The following is a 21,661-nucleotide window of genomic DNA, read 5'->3' as shown; positions in this document are numbered from 1 at the left end:
CTCCGGACACTGCGAGAGGGCTGTACAAGCAATTATCACACGCACGGCACAGCGGACACACCAGGAACCGCGGTGTTGGCCGTCGAAAGGCGCTAGCTGCGCAGCATTTGTGCACCGCCGCCGTCAGTGTTAGCCAGTTTGCCGTGGCATACGGAGCTCCATCGCAGTCTTTAACACTGGTAGCATGCCGCGACAGCGTGGACGTGAACCATATGTACAGTTGACGGACTTTGAGCGAGGGCGTATAGTGGGCATGCGGGGGGCCGGGTGGACGTACCGCCGAATTGCTCAACACGTGGTGCGTGAGGTCTCCACAGTACATCGATGTTGCCGCCAGTGGTCGGCGGAAGGTGCACGTGCCCGTCGACCTGGGACCGGACCGCAGCGACGCACGGATGCACGCCAAGACCGTAGGATCCTACGCAGTGCCGTAGGGGACCGCACCGTCACTTCCCAGCAAATTAGGGACACTGTTGCTCCTGGGGTATCAGCGAGGACCATACGCAATCGTCTCCATGAAGCTGGGCTACGGTCCCGCACACCGTTAGGCCGTCTTCCGCTCACGCCCCAACATCGTGCAGCCTGCCTCCAGTGGTGTCGCGACAGGCGTGAATGGAGGGACGAATGGAGACGTGTCGTCTTCAGCGATGAGAGTCGCTTCTGCCTTGGTGCCAATGATGGTCGTATGCGTGTTTGGCGCCGTGCAGGTGAGCGCCACAATCAGGACTGCATACGACCGAGGCACACAGGGCCAACACCCGGCATCATGGTGTGGGGAGCGATCTCCTACACTGGCCGTACACCACTGGTGATCGTCGAGGGGACACTGAATAGTGCACGGTACATCCAAACCGTCATCGAACCCACTGTTCTACCATTCCTAGACCGGCAAGGGAACTTGCTGTTCCAACAGGACAATGCACGTCCGCATGTATCCCGTGCCACCCAACGTGCTCTAGAAGGTGTAAGTCAACTACCCTGGCCAGCAAGATCTCCAGATCTGTCCCCCATTGAGCATGTTTGGGACTGGATGAGGCGTCGTCTCACACGGTCTGCACGTCCAGCACGAACGCTGGTCCAACTGAGGCGCCAGGTGGAAATGGCATGGCAAGCCGTTCCACAGGACTACATCCAGCATCTCTACGTTCGTCTCCATGGGAGAATAGCAGCCTGCATTGCTGCGAAAGGTGGATATACACTGTACTAGTGCCGACATTGTGCATGCTCTGTTGCCTGTGTCTATGTGCCTGTGGTTCTGTCAGTGTGATCATGTGATGTATCTGACCCCAGGAATGTGTCAATAAAGTTTCCCCTTCCTGGGACAATGAATTCACGGTGTTCTTATTTCAATTTCCAGGAGTGTATATATATATATATATATATATATATATATATATATATATATATATATATATGCATTTATGTCGATGTATAATTGGTTTGTTTTGTAAATATTATTTGTATTTTTACGCTGGGTCTGACCTAGAGAAAACTATGCTATCGAACGATTACATCGATATATATATATATATAAAGTAAAACAATTACAATATATAAAGACACAGGTAACAAATAAGGAAAAAAATTTAGAGTACATTAGATTGAAATAGGAGGATATGCATATCCGTCGTTACAACCAGACTGGAGCAGGTGGTGGTAGGAGGATGTATGGGGCAGGTCTTGCATCTTGGTCTATTACAGGGGTATGAGCCGTGAGGTAAGGGACTGGAAGCGGGGGTTGTGTAAGAATGGATGAGTATATTGTGTAGGTTTGGCGGACAGCAGAACACCATGGTAGGAGGGGTGCGAAGGATAGTGGGCAGGACATTTCTCATTGCAGGGCGTGATGAGAGGTAATCGAAACCTGGGCCGAGAATGTAAATCAGTTGCTCCAGTCCTGTAGGGTTCTGAGTTACGAGGGGAATGCTCCTCTGTGGATGGACTGTGGGACTTTGGGAGGTGGTGGGAGACTGGAAAGATAAGGCATGGGAGATTTATTTTGTACAAGGATGGGAGGATTTTTACAGTCAGTGAAGGCTTCAGTGACAGCCTCAGTATATTTTGAGAGGGACTGCTTGTCACTGCAAATGCGACGACCACAGGTGGCTCGGCTGTACGGAAGGGACTTCTTGGTATGGAATGTGTGGCGGCTGTCGAAGTGGAGGTATTGCTGGTGATTAGTAGGTTTGATTTGTTCAGAGGTACTGATGTATCCATCTCTGAGGTGAAGGTCAACATGAAGGAAGATGGCATGTTGGGTTGAGTAGGACCAGGTAAAGCAAATGGGGGAGAAGTTGTTGATGTTCTGGAGGAAGGTGAATAAGGTGTCCTCATCTTCAATCCAGGTAGCAAAGATGTCATCAACGAATCTGAAAAGATTCTAACCATCGCTCTGGGCCAGGAAGAGTTGTTATAAAAATCTTGGTGGATACAGCCAGCAAAATTTGTGAACTGTTTTATTTACATGATGAAGTTAACCATCTATAGTCGATCTTTAAGAAGAGTTGTTATTCTAACTAGGAAATATGTGGTGATAAATACTGAACTATGTATGAAATAAAATCGTCATAACTACTGAAATGTTTTCATTAGTACGTTCAAACAGCATGATTGGCCGACGGGCTTGATGGGGGTTAGTATGCGCAAGCATAGTTCGGTTCAGCGACAAAGTCCACTTTCATTTGGATGGGTTTGTCAGTAAGGAAAATTGGCGCATTTGGACGACTGAGAATCCGCATTTCGGGTTCGAGAAGTCTCTTCACCCTCAGCAGGTAACTGTGTGATGTGCAATGTCCAGACACGGAATAATCAGTACGATATTCCTTGATGGCATGGTGACTGCAAAACGATACGTGAAGGTTTTGAAAGATGATTTCGTCACCATTATCCAAAGTGACCCTGAATTCGGCAAGATGTGGTTCATACAACAAGTCGAATTGAGCCCATCGAAGCAGGAGGGTGTGTGATGCCCGGGAGGAGCACTTTTGGGACTGCATTCTGGCTCTGGGATACCCAGAGGCCATTGGCGTGGGCCTCGATTTGCCACCTTACTCTCCGGATCTGAACACATCCGACTCCTTTTTGTGGGGCTTTATTAAAGACAAGGTGTACATCAGCAACTCCAAAGCCATTGTTGAACTGAAAAAGAGCCATTCAGGAGGTCACACAGCATCGATGTTCCGATATTTCAGCGAGTGGTCCAGAACATCGTATTAACATGTGCTCATGTGTAGAGAGGTTATTCGGATTTGTAAACACCAGAACAATCTTAGCAGAAAAGAGGAGGATGTCATATTAGGTAAAATATGGATATCGACTTTGCACCGGCAGAATGACGATCGATTGCCTTCAGTCGAGAATCTTGGTGGTGCCAGAGACAGTCCCATAGCTAGCGTCTCGTGATAGACTGTGGTGCCCTCTATACTCTCTATGAATTCGACTCTCCCTCGAGTTCTGTTAGTAGTGTTGTAGTTCGCCCCTTCACCACTGAGGATGTCTCCTACAGCTGGAGAAGAAACTGTACTGGTCCGTGACTGGCAGTACCCAAGATCGATTGACAACGACAAGGGATCGTACTGTACCAACGTCTCTATGCAGTTACTACAGAGTATCCTGTTGCGCAAAGTACTTAGGCCACCAGTCGACCACCACACCCATAATTAGGTACAGTTTCTTATTTTCAACTAGAGGTTAAGACTGCAGAACGCTATCTAATTACAGGAGATTCCAGCTGGAGAGGAGCCTCTGATGACGACAAGAATTTAGCCCGCGCCGCAATCAGACTGGCAATGAACTAATCGGACACGAAATCAGCCTTAGTACAATAAATATTGCAGCCATCTCAGCCGATGACCATGCAAACAGCGTGTCTGCCAAATAAGGGGAACACCCTGCCTAGACACTACGCCGAAATCGTACCAAGCCACGATAGAACTACGAATAATCACTTAACAATATTCACACACCAATAATTACTGAAGTTAAGCAGTGGTGAATAAATGGGCCTACTTAATGAACCACTCTCGTTGTCTACGATACTGATCTCGTCAGAGCAACAAATTACTCTAATTTCAGTACCTGATTATCCTGCGTGATGATAAATGCGACATCCAACTAGCAATTGTTATGTTTCCCAACGAGCTTTTCACAACGCAGTACGTACTCTCTGACATAAACTGTGAACTATTTTATTACTTGTACTAAAATGCCAATCCGTCTAGCGTCTTGAAATGATTATTCTGTTTATGGACACTTCCAGCACTACTGTTAGGAATTAAAACATCTTTCATTCTCCCTTAAATATTTTTCCAACTCGACGCAGCGATAATATGTAATTGATGAGACTTCGCATGCGTCACAGAATAACGAATCTTTGTTAGTAGCAAAATCTTTGGCCTTTCCGTAAATAATTCAATTATTTCAATTAAACTTATTCATCATTTAGAAAACTTTTTTCCCTAATTGACATCTTTTCTTTAATATAGAGATCTACTTTCAGTAGATTATTGATAATTTCATTCTTTCAAGATCCTTTTACCAACCACATTTAAAAACACATTATACGTGATATCGACTCCACCGTATCAATATCTGTAAATTACACTCGTTTATAGTTCCGAAAATTCTATAGATATATTCACACTAGATACCAAATAAATAGACTGGAAGGTTTCCTTGAACACTAAAATTGGATTTATTTTCCTTCTAGGTATCTCTATACACGTTGGTGATCACCAGTGATCGAGTGCCAGCGAATATATTATCATTCCCCACAATACGGAAAAAAGTAATAAAAAAAATATCAAACAAAAATTCTAAATGTCACCGCCACTTTTCAACATACCTTAAGTTACTATTTAAAAGCAAATCTTGACCTCTTCAGGCGTTGACCACACGCGACGCGCTTAGTTCCCTAACATTTAAATCGGCCACTCGTCACCTTGATGAATCAAGTTTTGGTTTAGCTACGTGTAGCTCGTTAAATGGTTCCTTCAATTTACTATCGCTTGTCTACTCAGTGATACGTGCACACCATCACCGTATAGTGAAACTTCTTCGTTCTACGAGCCAATTCGCTGTCTGCTGCAAACTAGTGGTCTCGAAAATACAACTACCAACACGTGTTAGAGGCTTCCCTTCTCGACACACACACGCACATTACCCAAACCACCTCCATAAAAACGACAAGCAACCCAATTACCTCTGGGCGCGTCGCCATCACTCAACATACAATGCAAACGGGATATCGGTCACAACGATTCCACAAAACTCAGCACCTAACAAATCAATCTCTCAATTAAACCAGGCTCAAGCGGGACTAACTCCAGCAAATTTTACGAACGAAATTGTTCCCACAACTATAATCAACAAAATTCCGTGCACTCGCGCAAGACTTAGTTGTCAACTGAGTAGACTCACTACACCACGCAGTGAAACGCTATAAGATCAGACCTGATATACACCACTACCACCGCTTGGTCGGTGAGAGGTCTATCTGGGAACTAACCCTTATCGTTGTACAATAGGAACCATTTAAAACGAAAAAACACGCAACGCCACGCCAACTTTTAACAATTAATGTAATAATCAGCGATGCTGTCGATTCTTCGCAATAGCGGCCGGCTTCTGCGCGTCGCTCAGGCAACATCTCTGGAATCAGCGAGGGCGATATGGTATGTCGCTGCAGTCGCGCATGCTCGCCACCTGCTATTCCGTACACGCTCTCATATCATCTAGAACACAATTTGATTTTGGTTTTACCACATCGTACACGTATATTATCGTGACCACCAGGCGTTATCATTGATTTATCACGCAGGACGCTTAGCACCAGTAAGGGCGAACTAACCCTCTGCGTTTTGACAATGCACAAAACGTTAGGGAAAAGTTTTACGTATTGACCATTGCCTGTCAACCCGGAAGTCTTAACTGAAGACTATGCATTGATGTTCAAAATTTTTGTATCCTATATACATCGGAATATTTATTCATGTATCTTATAAAAATTTCAAGTAAACTGGTCTACTTGGAGGTTGGCAGGAGATTCCTCATTCAAAATCTACACAAAAGTTTATCTAGGAAGCTCAGGTCGGGTGCATTTTGGAGACACTGTATAAAACGAGGAGCTGCCAACACTCTCACATCGTGCAGGCAATCGGAATGTACAGCACTAAAGTGCCAGCCTTCGTACCTCCCTTAGTAGTCCGCTGGGACTTCAAACTCCCGTCCATTATGGAGCTAAGGTTCTAATCCCCGTCAGGTTCCTTTTCGGCTTCTTAGATATCCGTTTTCGAGTTCTCGTCGTTTTTAAGTAACACATCATGTTGTCATGTGGCAATAGCCTACCATATGATAGTGGAATCCATTACGCCACATGCATGAGTCTTACAACCACGCAGTCCATAACTGTAACTGCTCTTGTGGAGTTCGTGTAGGGCGGCTTCCGATGAAGTATAAAGACGAAGTATACGTCCATATGCTTTTGGTGCTGGGTGCTTCAGGTAACCAATCTGCTGCTGCTGTTTGTGAGTATGCTGCACGGTACCCTTGAAAGATGATTATTGTAAATGAAGTAAAAGATCCACGCAGTGGACACCAAGTGAAAAGAAACTCCTTATGTTTCAAATCTAGACTTCCATAAAAATGCGAAGGAACTGTTAATCAGAACTCAGGGAGAAGTTGTAGGCTAATTCACAGTCGATTTGTTGATCTTAAACATGACAAGACAACAAAATTATTAAAGAAACATCATACAAAAAGTTTTTTATGTAACAAACGCCTTACTAAAATGGGATCTATGGTGGACAAAGTGATCTGCTGGGGATCGACACACGACACCAGTCAGAACACTACTCGCTCTATCTGACTTCATACACGTGAATCCAGGTTACGGCACCAAACTACGCCACCACCAAGCATCTTTATTCTACCATACAAAAAAAAAAGAAAAATATGGTTCGAAAGAACAGGGTGCTGAGAAATATATGCTATGCAACAGCGAATGCCTTATCTTCCTGCTAGTCAAGGCAGTGCACCACAATGCATTCGGTGACTGAAATCATGGACGGTGGCAATCTGTTATTAAATTCGCGTTCCCGAAAAATGCAAGTACTCGGTCTCGCATTCGATTAGTTCAGAACCCAGGTACTTCCCTATGAGCCTCTGAAACCGCAATGGATTCCAGTGTGCGGGTGGACTCGTTTGCTGGTCTGCCAAACCAATTTCATTCCTTGCCACGACTGTGCGTGTAGGAATACGTCTAATGTTTGGACGGCTGACTCAGGGTAAATAAGTACACGCACTCGTCACTCGTTGTGACCGTGATAATATAAGCAGTACCTCTGACGGTTCAGAAGGTGACTGGCACAGGCTCTAAGTCGCATACTAGGAAAGGACACAAGTCTCACCGTTTAGGTAGGGACCTGCATTCCTTTACTAGCGAAGCGCCAATACAAGAGACTTGTGCCAGAGTTATCCTTCTTCCTTCCTCTGCGGTTCCTCCTCAGCTTGGTTCCAAAAGCATATTTCTCTTTTTGACTTCCCCACTTTCTCACAAGCCAACCACGACCTGGCGCCCGGCATTCTAAGGTCAGAGAATGGTCTTTGCACTGCAAACCGATTTGACCAATCAGAGACTTTAAAGTTAATTGGCAGAAAACGGAAAAAAATTCCACCTCGCGGCCTCTTTCCCACACGTTTGTCATGTCTTTTGCTAACACAATACAGGGTGGAAGCATAGACCTCCATAAACAGCTTGTTATCTCCCCTGTTGCGTCTATTTCACAGTTTGCAAAGAACGGCCATAAACTTGCAGACAGCTTAATTCATTGACAAAACATGTTTTGAAACAGAGTCTGGACGTCTTGGAGCCAGTTCCTCTGTCCCACGGACATTTGCAGAACGTTTACTTTTCTTTTGGCGACTTGCTCGCTAACAAGGGTCCATCCTTTGCTTTATTCTCGCCATACAATGATCTGTCGGCGACTTTTCGGCGCTAGGTCATATACCTAGACCTCTGCCTGTCGTCTGGTGCCATCTTCATTTGTTTCTGCACAATGCGACCGCGGCACATGGCCGTCTGGAAATGTCTCCTCACTGTTCTCCAGAAAAAAACCGCTTTGTCGGCCCACCAACGCCGTGCTTTTACTGCAGTCGTTTAAGTCGGCACACTGTTCCTTTGAATTCAGGTAAAGCTTACTGTATTTCCTTCCCTCGAGCACGCAAACAAGACCATAAACTACTGCCCACCATTTCATCATAATGTATGAAGTAGATCGTATTCCTTACACCGAATCAGGAGTGAGAGTGCGCTGCAATCTGTCACCCTCAAATGTGCCATGCTCACAAGAATGTTTTTCGATGCCTGGATCAGAGCCTTTGGGAAAATAGTAATCCTTCGTCCGCAAGTAAAGTGCAGAGTTGTCCAAATGTTTTTTATTTACTCATGTTACAGCATCATAGTATAGTGTGTAGAAGACACACACACACACACACACACACACATATATATATATATATATATATATATATATATATATATATATATATATATATACACTCCTGGAAATGGAAAAAAGAACACATTGACACCGGTGTGTCAGACCCACCATACTTGCTCCGGACACTGCGAGAGGGCTGTACAAGCAATGATCACACGCACGGCACAGCGGACACACCAGGAACCGCGGTGTTGGCCGTCGAATGGCGCTAGCTGCGCAGCATTTGTGCACCGCCGCCGTCAGTGTCAGCCAGTTTGCCGTGGCATACGGAGCTCCATCGCAGTCTTCAACACTGGTAGCATGCCGCGACAGCGTGGACGTGAACCGTATGTGCAGTTGACGGACTTTGAGCGAGGGCGTATAGTAGGCATGCGGGAGGCCAGGTGGACGTACCGCCGAATTGGTCAACACGTGGGGCGTGAGGTCTCCACAGTACATCGATGTTGTCGCCAGTGGTCGGCGGAAGGTGCACGTGCCCGTCGACCTGGGACCGGACCGCAGCGACGCACGGATGCACGCCAAGACCGTAGGATCCTACGCAGTGCCGTAGGGGACCGCACCGCCACTTCCCAGCAAATTAGGGACACTGGGGTATCGGCGAGGACCAGTCGCAACCGTCTCCATGAAGCTGGGCTACGGTCCCGCACACCGTTAGGCCGTCTTCCGCTCACGCCCCAACATCGTGCAGCCCGCCTCCAGTGGTGTCGCGACAGGCGTGAATGGAGGGACGAATGGAGACGTGTCGTCTTCAGCGATGAGAGTCGCTTCTGCCTTGGTGCCAATGATGGTCGTATGCGTGTTTGGCGCCGTGCAGGTGAGCGCCACAATCAGGACTGCATACGACCGAGGCACACAGGGCCGACACCCGGCATCATGGTGTGGGGAGCGATCTCCTACACTGGCCGTACACCACTGGTGATCGTCGAGGGGACACTGAATAGTGCACGGTACATCCAAACCGTCATCGAACCCATCGTTCTACCATTCCTAGACCGGCAAGGGAACTTGCTGTTCCAACAGGACGATTCACGTCCGCATGTATCCCGTGCCACCCAACGTGCTCTAGAAGGTGTAAGTCAACTACCCTGGCCAGCAAGATCTCCGGATCTGTCCCCCATTGAGCATGTTTGGGACTGGATGAAGCGTCGTCTCACGCGGTCTGCACGTCCAGCACGAACGCTGGTCCAACTGAGGCGCCAGGTGGAAATGGCATGGCAAGCCGTTCCACAGGACTACATCCAGCATCTCTACGATCGTCTCCATGGGAGAATAGCAGCCTGCATTGCTGCGAAAGGTGGATATACACTGTACTAGTGCCGACATTGTGCATGCTCTGTTGCCTGTGTCTATGTGCCTGTGGTTCTGTCAGTGTGATCATGTGATGTATCTGACCCCAGGAATGTGTCAATAAAGTTTCCCCTTCCTGGGACAATGAATTCACGGTGTTCTTATTTCAATTTCCAGGAGTATATATATATATATATATATATATATATATATATATATATATATATATATATATCAGACTGCTTGATCTATATATATATATATATATATATATATATATATATATATATGAATAGTGCTAATATTAATATTACTGAAATTTTTAATTCTACACATGCAACTACATTTAGAGGTACAGGTACAATTTTTTTTACCAGTTTTGAAATAGAAACTCATCCATGGAATAGAAGAAGTTGTCCAAAAGAAATGATTTTAGGGTAGATTGATCTGCTACTTGCCAGACACATTATGTTGTTGGGCAAATGATCAAAGATTTTGGTTGCTGAATATTATACTACTTTTTGAGCAATTCAAAGCTTCAATATTTGATAGTAATGGTCATTTTTCCCTTCTTCACGAATTGAGATGGATTATTTATAACGAATTTCATTAGTGAATATGTGTACTCTGATGGTGCAGTTAAAATACCTAACTCCTTGAATAGGTGCCTACATGACGTCCTTGAGTGAACACTGCTCTTTTATGTGCAATCAATACTTCAAATCTAAGTGGTGACTTACCCCAGAAAACTATTCCATAAGACATTATCGAGTGGAAATATGTAGAGTATGTTACGGGGCTGATGTGTTTATTACCAAGACTAGCGATTATACGAAGAGCGAAAGAAGCTGAACTTAATTGATTGGGAAGCTCAGTAATACGCTTCTTCCATTTCAAGTTGTCATCAATGTGGACACCCAAAAATTTTTGAGAAATCTACCCTGTTAACTGAGCCCTTGTCATATGCTACATCAATTATCGGTACGACTCTGTTCGGTGTGCAGAACTTGATATTGTGAGTTTTTTCAAAATTAAGGGCGAGTCCATTTTTTGAGAGCCACTTAATAATTCTTTGAAAGACATCCTTAAGAAGATCTTCAGCTGCTTTTTCTGGAATGGGATTTATTACAACACTCATGTCATCTGCAAAAGGTTCTAGTTCTGCTTGCTAAACGTAAAGTGAGAGGTCATTCACATGAATAAGGAACAGAAAAGGACCCAAAATTGAACCCTGTGGGATTCACTTTACGATAACTCCCCATTCACTAGAATTTACCACCCTCCCAACATTATTTGTGTTATTGAGGACAACTTTTTGCTTCCTGTTCGTTAAGTATGATTCAAACCAGCTGTGTGTGTAGCCTTCAGTTCCATAAAATCTGAATTTTTCTAAGAGTGTAACATGATTGTCACAGTCAAATACCTTGGAAATATCACAAAAAATACCAGCTGGCGATAATCTGCTATTTAGGGCTTGTACTATTTGATGAGTAAATGTGTAGATAGCATTCTCAGTCGAGTAACCCTTACACAATCCGAACTGTAACATGCTGAGTAAGTTATTTTCACTTAAATGTGAGGTTACTCTTGAGTACATAACTTTGTCGAATATTTTAGAAAGCGAAGTCAGCAATAAAATTGATCTATAGTTATTTAAGTCACTCTTGTCCTCTTTCTTATGAAGAGGTTTGACAATTGTGTATTTCAATCTGACTGGAAAAATTCCCTGTGCCAGCGAAGCATTACATTTGTCACTAAGGACTCCACTTATTAAATTAGAACAACACTTCAAAATTCTGTTAGAGACTCCATCAACACCACATGAGCTCTTGTTTTTCTGTATATTTATAATTCCCTTAACTTCTGTGGGGGATGTTGGTGCTATTTGTAAAGGTCCGAAGTCCTGGGGAGCGACATTTTTAACATATTCTTTTGCTTCTTCAACTGAACCCTTTAATCCTACTTTTTCTGCTAGATTCAGAACGTGATCATTAAAAATACTTGCAACTGGTGTATTATCACTCACAACATCATCATTTCGCTTTATTGCTGTGGTATGCTGTGTGTGCACTGTCTGGCTGCCCCATCTTGCGTTTGACAATATTCCACATAGTTTTCATCTTATTATTCGCTTTATTAACGTCTGTCAGAACACGTAAGCTTCTCGACTTCTTAATGACTTTCCATAAAATATTGCAGTATCTTTTGTAGCAAGCAAATAACATCGGATCTTGACTTATTCTGGCCTGTACATATATGTCCATCTTCCTCTTACACAATAACTTAATTTTCTTAGTAATCCCTAGCTTACTTGACTTTGTAATGGTTGTTTTGGATAACGTTTCAGGAAAGCAAGTCTCAAATATTGAGAAATATTTACGGTGGAATAAATTGAATTTGGCATCAGCATCATTTTCTGTGTGTACTGAATCCCATTCTACCTCTTCTAGGTTGCTCTTAAAACTCTGTAACCTGTTCACATCAATAAGCCTGCCTGCCTTGTATGAACCTGCCTCAAGCATGTTCTTACAGGCTTGAGGAAAATGACCTTTCTATCGATTATTGAAGCTGTCAGTTGCTCAAAAAGGAGTAAATTATTCAGCAACAAAAATCTTTGATCATTTTCCCAACAATAGGTATTATTTCCATTAACTGTTCATTATGACCAGAGAGCCCATTAACAATTGGGTACACATTAATAGTTTCTGTCTGAGCACTGTCTATGAAAATGTTATCGATAAGTGACCAACTATCCTGCTGCACACGAGTTGGAAAATTTACAACCAGATACTAGATTGAAACAACCAAACAAAGATTCTAGCTTATTTTTCCAATCCGTATCTTTTAGGAAATCTACATTAAAATAACCAAAAACCACTAACTGCTTCCTTTTGTCAGACAGGTACCTCAATAATGCTCTCTAGATTTTTCATGAATAGCTGAAAGTTACGTTGAGGGGATGTGTATATTGTTACAATTACTCTAGAAATATACTGCGCCGGTCGGAGTGGCCATGTGGTTCTAGGCGCTACAGTCCGGAACCACACGACCGCTACGGTCGGAGGTTCGAATCCTGCCTCGGGCATGAATGTGTGTGATGTCCTTAGGTTAGTTAGGTTTAAGTAGTTCTAAGTTCGTGGAAACTGATGACCACAGCAGTTAAGTCCCATAATGCTCAGAGCCAAGTATATTGCAGTAGCAACTCACAAGCACAGGCTCCTAGGATCTGATCTACACAAAAAGTATTTGTTTCAATATTTTTGACTTTGTGTCCAGCAAACTCCTCCTTTTGACTCTACATGAATAAGATGCTAATCTGTAATATCTTAAATTTAACTTCTCCATCCCTGAGGTTACATGGTGTTCAGAATTTACTCCATTTTCTAGGCATACAAGAAGCTTATCTATCTTATTTTTCAATCCTGTTATGTTCTGATGAAACACAAAAATTTTATTTCTTTGGATAGTGCTACAGACGTTACAGCGCTGTAATGTTTTAATTTCTTTCAGTGCTCTCTGTCTGTAACCTGACTAACCTAAAAAATGTGACCCTCTGACTCCATAAATCACAGATATTTTGTCTTGTGTGCATGTGGCCCCCCTTAAACTTTCGGCAAGAAGATCAACTAATCTATCCTTCCCCCTCCTATTCAGGTGCAGGCCATGACTAGAGTAACCCCACCTCCCAACTGCAAGGTTCGCAGGAGAACTTCTGTAAAAGGTAGGAGAAAAGATACTGGCAGAAGTAAAGCTGTGAGTACCGGGCGTGACTCGTGCTTCGGTAGCTCAGATGGTTGAGCACTTGCCCGCGAAAGGCAAAGGTCCCGAGTTCGAGTCTCGGTCGGGCACACAGTTTTAATCTGCCAGGAAGTTTCATATCAGCGCACACTCCGCTGCAGAGTGAAAATCTCATTCTGGAAACATCCCCCAGGCTTTGGCTAAGCCATGTCTCCGCTGTATCCTTTCTTTCGGGAGTGCTAGTTCTGCAAGGTTCGCAGGAGAACTTCTGTAATGTTTGGAAGGTAGGAGACGAGATACTGGCAGAAGTAAAGCTGTGAGTACCGGGCGTGAGTCGTACTTCGGTAGCTCAGATGGTAGAGCACTTACCCGCGAAAGGCAAAGGTCCCGAGTTCGAGTCTCGGTCGGGCACAAGTCTTAATCTGCCAGGAAGTTTCATAAGATTTAGTATTTGCCAACAGTATCCCCCCCACAACCCAGCTCTCTGTTAACACGGTAGACAGCCCTATATCTCAGGGCTGGTCATGGCACTACAAAACATCCACAAACCCCACACGAGTGTGAACTGTTGCTGCTCCTATTACATCCAGGTCACACCTAATACTATAGTCCGAATTGCTAGCCAGGCTGTTTCCTGTTCCTCCTACTATAAGAACATGGTTCTCACCATCAAAACCTTTGCACAGAGCCCGTAGGTTTTCTGTAACCTGGCTGAGCTTAGCACTATGTTTCACAATGCTTGTGACCTGGTACTCGACTCCTAGCCTATCCTGTAGCAACTGGCCTACACCTCTCCAATGACTCCTACCTAACAACAGGACTCTTTTTTTTCTGCTTGGCTTTGCTCGCGAGCTAGCATTACAATTGTTGCTACGAGTCTGCTGCACACTACTTCGCTCAGAAAGTGTTTGAAGCTCTTCTACTTCTGGTACCAAACAAACTTATTGCTCAGTGGAATCTGAAAAGTGATTTTTGAGGTTTTCTCCTTCTGACTACGACTTGTTACCTGTTCCACAGCTCCCATTGTCTCTTTCCCCCTTCAACCTGTGTAATTCGAAGTACGCCATTTCTAGTTCAGCCTGAAGGGCACAAATCTTTTTTCCCTGTTCCACTATTTTCTTGTCACGGCTACATAATCTACAACTCCATTGGCGAGCTTCATCTGGCACTATAACAGCTTCCCTGCTACAATCACCCCAGTGAAACACCACAATCCTGGCATTTCACTACCGTGCTCACTAATTTACGGCATTATCCACATTTGTCACACATTACAGCACATGAAACAATAAAAATTACACTACAAACAATTCCGCTACACCAATTAATAATTAGTAGAAAGCAACTTCATATGTGTCTGAATATCGGGCAAGAAATGCTTAGCTCTAGCTGAAAATAACGGTATGTTTTTTCTTCTTTTAAATCACATACATTACGAAGAAACCACGGATGACAGAAGAAATACTTCAGTTGATCGAAGAAAGGAGGGCCGGCCGCTGTGGCCGAGCGGTTCTAGGCGCTTCAGTCTGAAACCGCGCTATCGCTACGGTCGCAGGTTCGAATCCTGTCTCGGGCATGGATGTGTGTGATGTCCTTAGGTTAGATAGGTTTAAGTAGTTCTAAGTTCTAGGGGAATGATGACCTCAGATGTTAAGTCCCATAGTGCTCAGAGCCATTTTAACCATTTTGAAAAAAGGAGGAAGTACAAAAACGTTCCGGGAAACTCAGGATTACAGAAACGCAAGTCGCTGTGGAATGAAATAAATAGGAAGTGCAGGGAAGCCAAGACGAATCCTGTTACTTAAGCTGTTATTATTTCTGTTTGATGCAGTGGAGCGTTAGACACAAAACAATAATTTTGTGAAGATTTCTTGAATTCATATTTTAGCTACGTCCCACTCAAGTTTTTATGCTACCACCTACATAGTTACGTCTACTTCCTTTCGACCACTTTATGGTGAGTGGTGGAGGGTAAAATCTGTAACGCTGTGAATTCCCCCATAGCTTTCCCACTCGCGAAAGGCGCATAAGAAAACACGATTCTTATTAGTTCTCCACGTGAGATGAAATCTCTCTAATATTTGTTTCATGTCTTGGTTAACTCTTCTAATAACGCATGCTCCTGGAACTTTAAATGTAAGCTTCTCCTTGATTCACAGCACCATATCAGTGATGCCTCTGCAATTGTAAACGTCGCGTTGTGCTAAGCGGACTTGTGACGAAACGTGTTGGTCGTCCTTCGATAGCCTCTATTTCTTCGCCAAATCCTAACTGTCAAGGGTAGCAGACTGGTGAGCAGAACTCAAGTATCGATCGACCGAGGGTTTTGTAAGCTACCTTAGGACGTTTCTTCCAATGAATCTTAGTCTGGTTGAAAGGAGTACATAGTTTCACCCCATTTCATAATTGAAGATTTCAATGTTTATTAATTTCACAAGTTTTTGTTGCTTCTGCTGTCTAGTTGAAGTTGTTCAGACGTATGAGAATATGATGGAATAGAGCGGTTTTTGTCTTATTTCGTTTGAGTTCAGCAACCAATTTCCTTGTCACTTGTGACGCCCGGAATGTCTGTCTGTTCTGTATGCCTGCGTAGGTGGAAATTTCTCAGATGTAGTGAACGACATCAGAGAAGTTTCCTTCATTCGCAGCTTAGCAGTACCATCCTAAATATTTTTGCTCTATACGTGTCTTCTGAGAGAGCATACCGCATATCCGGAGTCTTTCCGCGTTTTCTTGTCCACTCTCTTTGCTAAGAGAATGGCGCCATTACCCTCCGTGCGAAAAACGAAACTCCGTCATCAGCAGTCTCTTGGGGGATGGTTTTTTGAGAAACTCTTGTGGCTGTCGTCTTGAAGTGAATATGTTTGCTCCTCTGGAACACGACATAGCCTATGGCATGCTGCTTTGCGTAGGCTAGCATGTCAGGAGATGTGAGGCACTCAACACTTACAAGTCAAGCTAGTAATTATTAATGCTCTTAGCAAAGCTCACACTTTCAGTCTAATTAAATTCGCGTATTACGTTGGATGTTGCAGATAAGCTTTGTCCTTTGTCTGCTACCGAAATGGTGGGCTTAGTAATTTGGTTGTTGCTAAGTTTAATATTTCATGTTTCGATATGATTGTTCAAGTGTCTTCGCGGAGGTGTACAACGTGAACGAATTTATTCCAGTGTAAAGGACTTTTTTGGCATAATGAGGGATGTTTCACCAAGTTTTCCCCTTGGAGCGCAAATCTCCATTTGTCGATTGTCTAATCACCTCCAACGATCTTTCCTGGTTATATTCGGACGCGGTCCTTTGGTTTCGTGTTTTCATATTATTCGGCCGGTCGTTTGAACCCCGCCTTTCTGTGGCGAAGTCCACCACGTGTTTTAGAATCTGGGATTTGCAGTTAAAAATCATTTCTGTTAGGGACCTCAGAACTTACTGTGTGTAACGAATCCCTATATGGATGCGATTGTCAGTAATCCGATTTTATTGGAATTAACGATTTTTACTTCAAAGAGTGGCTTTGTACATTACGTCTCTTTCCATAGGCTACCACTTTAATAGCGCGGCACTAATTGTACTGAAAATAATGAATTCCTATATGGGAGGTAATCGTTCCCTGGTTCAGATTCTATTGAAATAATCAGGTTTTGCTACGTCTGACGAATATAATGTTTCACCTCCATTTGTGTGACTGATTATTCAGGAAGAACCGCCACTTCTCATTTTATTAACTTCCAAAGCATCAAATCCCACAATTCTTTCTTATCGTTTAGTTTTTTACATAAATCCTTTTTATGCGTAACGGACAGTGAACTTGTGTATGTTCGAGAGGTAGTGATTCTTTTCATTGAGGAGAGGGAATTCTGAGTCACCAAAGCTCAGTTGGCGGAGATGATTACAGGTTGATTCATCTTTTTATGCTCTTCACTCCTACTAATAATGACATATGAGTTAAACGATTGTGACATCACATTCCTCAAGAGAGCTCTCTGACAGTGAGAGTTTCCGACTAACATGCTGCGTCCAAGAAGCAGAAACGAATCCGCATAGAAATGGTTGCTACCGCATGGTCGTACAGAATCCAAAGGGTTCTAACCGTTGCATGGAATAACGTCTTTATTACAAAATCGTCTATGGCTTAATCTGTCATTTAATGTTAGGTCGGTACGATTCTTGCGCACACGGTGAGTGACGATACTATTTACATGAGAGTAACAGAAGTAAAATATTTTATCACGATTGCCCGAGTAACCTCGGTAATCCATTCAGTATGGTGAAAGAGGCAACGCCCTGCAGTTGAATGTTACGAAGAGCAGAAGCCAATAACTGCAACCCACATGTTATATTTAAGCAAGTGCTATCAAGTGGGAAACTTTTTCTCCTTCATAATCACTAATGATATCGACTTCGAAAAGTAAATGACCTCTTTTAAAGTGTGTGACTGCCCTACTACGTTTTGTGGGGTCTTTCCGCTTGAATATGTTCCGTAGGCATGCACAATGTTCTTTACTGGCTGTAGCGATTTCGATTTATGGTGCGGCCATCATGCAAACAAAGTGCCGTTCCGCATGTTTATCCACAATAAGTTGCATTTGTTTATACTGGGGAATAACTTCCAGTCCATGCATCAGCAGCTGTCTTCTGTCCGGGTTTCCAGCATTTCGCTATAATTATGTAACGTTGTGGAGGGTAAATATTGTAGAGGAAGGCAGAGATTGGGATACATCCAGCAGATAGTTAAGGGCGGAGTTTGCAAGTGCTCCTCTGAGATGGAGAGTTGGGTACAAGCGAGGATTTCGTGGCGAGCCACATCAAAGCAGTCAGAAGACTAATGACTGAAAAAAATCTCTCTACAGCAATGCCATCAGCAATCCATGGAGCTTCCGACGTTATCGACTCGTTCATATATATATAGTGTAGAATAATACTCCTGTAACACCCCAGTGAGTTACTTCCCAAGTTTTCCATTTCAGGATTTTTTTTCCCTTTAAGATTAACGTGCTGTATCCCATTCCCTAGGAACTCTCCAATCAAAAGCTCACCTGATGTGCCGTACACTTGCATTTTGTTCATTTGTCGACAGTGTGGCACTGTGTCGAACACCTTCCGAAAGTGAAGAAACACGACATGAAATAGTGTAACGTCGTCAGTTGCCCTCTGAGTCTCGAGAACGAACACCCGAGTTGTGTTTCACGTAATCGTTGTTCCTGCATTCCATGGTGATTCCTACAGAAGAAACCTTCTGTCTCCACAAAAGTCATAAAGCGCATCTTGCCAAATTAGTGCCCTCATTCTTTCCTTTTCAATGAAACCGGAAGTAATTTTTGACGTAATAATTATTTCACCAACATTTATTAATGGTGAAAATAACCATTTGGGATAGAAATTTTGGAGCAATGAATTCCAAAAATTACATAGAAAATTAAACAACTTCCTTCATAAGGTGATTTCATAATGATTCTCAAATGTCAATGGAAAAAATCGTAGCAAAATTCTAAGAAATTGTATTGATTTGAATATAATATCCAAGTACGAATATTAATTTTGTAAAATACGTATTTCGTAGTAATGCTCTACTTTCTATAAGAAGCGAAAGCTATCGTCAGAATTCGCATGGTAAGAGTCAGTTCAACGGGAATGTATACACATGTAAGAATCTTTGCGGGGCTGGGAATAGAAACGAGAACCTTTTCGAGAACCGAAAACCGTGAATGTTCATGAGTACACTCAGTAACGGTTCTCGATTTCCTCTCGATCCTCTTGGCGTAATTCGGCTCCTAACTAAAACCTGAAGGTCCTGTTCTCGGCTCGGGTGTGGTGTTCAAATATTCCACAAGTGTTCAACAGAACACGTAGAGCACCTTCGAATCGAGATCCTCTCGGTTATCGTATTGCGACAACTTGCAGCGTGTCTCGAAATCAGGGAAAGGATTCAGCTGTCAGTCCCAATCTATTAAATACGTATATTAAATACATACAGAATTTGGAATCACAAAAGCTAAGTTATACGTGATACCAAATTGCCGAAGTAATGCATGGCACAGAGAGAAATTGCTTAAGCTGTTATGTGTATTACCTCCCGCATACACAGGCGTTGTTTGTTGGAGTTAGTAGGAGTGAAGAGCATAGAAAGATAAATCAACCTGTAACCATCTCCGCCAACTGAGCTTTGGTGACTCAGAATTCCCTCTCCTCAATGAAAAGAATCACTACCTCTCGAACATATACAAGTTCACTGTCAGTTACGCATAAAAAGGATTTATGTAAATAACTAAACGATAAGAAAGAATTGTGGGATTTGATGCTTTGGAAGTTAATAAAAAGAGAAGTGGCGGTTCGTCCTGAATAATCACCTTTCTTAATTATGGCAACATCCGAAGCTACTAAAGTGGTAGAACTCAGTACCAGAATACGATACATTGAGAATGAGAACAAATGTAATACTCGTTCCCAAAATTTCATCATTACCATGTAATGAATACTATTCCGCGACAGCAATGGTGATACTTTCGGAGGCAATAAACGATGATAGAAATGGTAAATGTGGTACATTATACACCAGCTCACCAAGTTAAAAACAGTACGCTATGTATGAAACAGGTAAGTAACCCTTATACAAGTTATAATCTGCTTCAGTTATCAGCTTTCTAAATTTTGTGTAAACTGGTTCCAAACGACGTCACAACGAAGGGAGTTAAATGGAATTGACGTCTACGAGACAATTTTAAATATCATTTGTTGCCTTGCTCCTGTGACGAAATATATGTTGTCATTTAATAATGATTTCTGCAGTATCGCTCCACTTAGAATTCCGTATACTACAGCACTGTAATGTATTACACAGGTTACAGTTGCTTGTTGGCTCACGCAGCTTAGGGAAGGCTTCCATCGACACACGAACTTGTTGGTTTAGCCCAATGCGCTATTCAAATAGTCCTTTAATCATGGAACAAAACGAGTTGTAACATTCTCCATTCAAAAACATTTTACTGAACATGTGTCTTTTAATTTATATGCAAATGAATGTAATACATTTTAGCGTAATCCAGGGTTTTTAAAAATATTTTTATATTTTATACAAGCATTGAGCTTTTTTTTTTGAGTAAACTTATTATCATTTCTACTGTGGTACAGACACATCACGTCAGCGCCCTTTTATCGCTGTTGAAACTCAATTTCACGCAACCCTTTTATTTATAGTTAAGCTACTACAGAACGAGGCCTTTCGCGAAAAATGTTTAGCAACGGAAAGCACAGCAAATTTCGCAGATTAAATAAAATAATCACTACTCATTTTTCCGTCACACGAAGGTTATGTCTGTGAATTAACTGTCAACTCCAGCGTTGCAGGGCAAACAAATGTCTCACAGAAGATTCATGTTTTCAAACTAACAAACAAGCAGATGACACTGTGTCGGTTTTCAGTTTCAAAATGACAAAAGATAAATACTTTATGTTACTATTTCTATGGTTAGCTCCTCACTGTATTCTGTTCTTTTAACTGATACCGTAGTTTATAAAACATCGAAGCTATCCCTCTGGAGCACCTGGTTGCAGTGTCGTTTAGTTTTTGAAGAGGCACCACTCGAAAACCAAAAAAATAGTTAATCATTGCGATTAGCTGATGCTAGCACTGTAGTACAATTTTCTACTATTATAGGGCATGTAAACTATAAATATACTTCAGATACTGTTACTTGTTCTTTGTAATACCATGCAATAGAACTTAAATATGCAAAATGCTGAGAGTTATCTTTCCCATGAAGCTTTTACTATAAAATTATCTTAATCACCAGCATTAATGTTTCTATTTACACTATTTTCACTAGAAATCGTAGCACTGTGCTTTGTACCATAAGCTTTCTCTGACCTGAGAACCAGCTCACCTCATCGGTTGTGGGAAGACGTATCGTTGCATGTGCATTCCCGAAATTGAGATTTTCGACCCATGCAAATATATGTAAATTTTTGTTTGCCTTTCAGCAGCCGACTTACAGAGCTTTTAACGTGGTATGGTCACACGACATTAATTTATGGGCCATTACCTATGGTCGAAATACAAGAGCGCCTTCAGCCGCAAGATTTCATGGCATTATCACTGACTGGAAAGAATAATACGATTTTCTTGTTTTACACATTTGTACAC

At 42.7% G+C, this 21,661-nt stretch overlaps 1 protein-coding gene across 1 annotated transcript in view; it reads left to right on the top strand.

Moving 5' to 3' along the window:
* Window positions 1-20,102: 20,102 nt before the first annotated feature.
* The window catches only part of LOC124613705 (spidroin-1-like), a 133,031-nt gene continuing 131,472 nt past the window's right edge, over window positions 20,103-21,661 (top strand). The window contains exon 1 of the mRNA XM_047142423.1: window positions 20,103-20,115. Within this exon, the coding sequence (XP_046998379.1) occupies window positions 20,103-20,115 (13 nt within the window). The remainder of the gene's footprint in view (window positions 20,116-21,661) is intronic.

Source organism: Schistocerca americana, chromosome 4 (genome assembly GCF_021461395.2).
Source record: "Schistocerca americana isolate TAMUIC-IGC-003095 chromosome 4, iqSchAmer2.1, whole genome shotgun sequence".
In the NCBI taxonomy this organism is placed as follows: domain Eukaryota; kingdom Metazoa; phylum Arthropoda; class Insecta; order Orthoptera; family Acrididae; genus Schistocerca; species Schistocerca americana.
The sequence above is the reverse complement of the archived record's forward strand: the minus strand, read 5'-3'. Positions and strand labels throughout refer to the sequence as shown.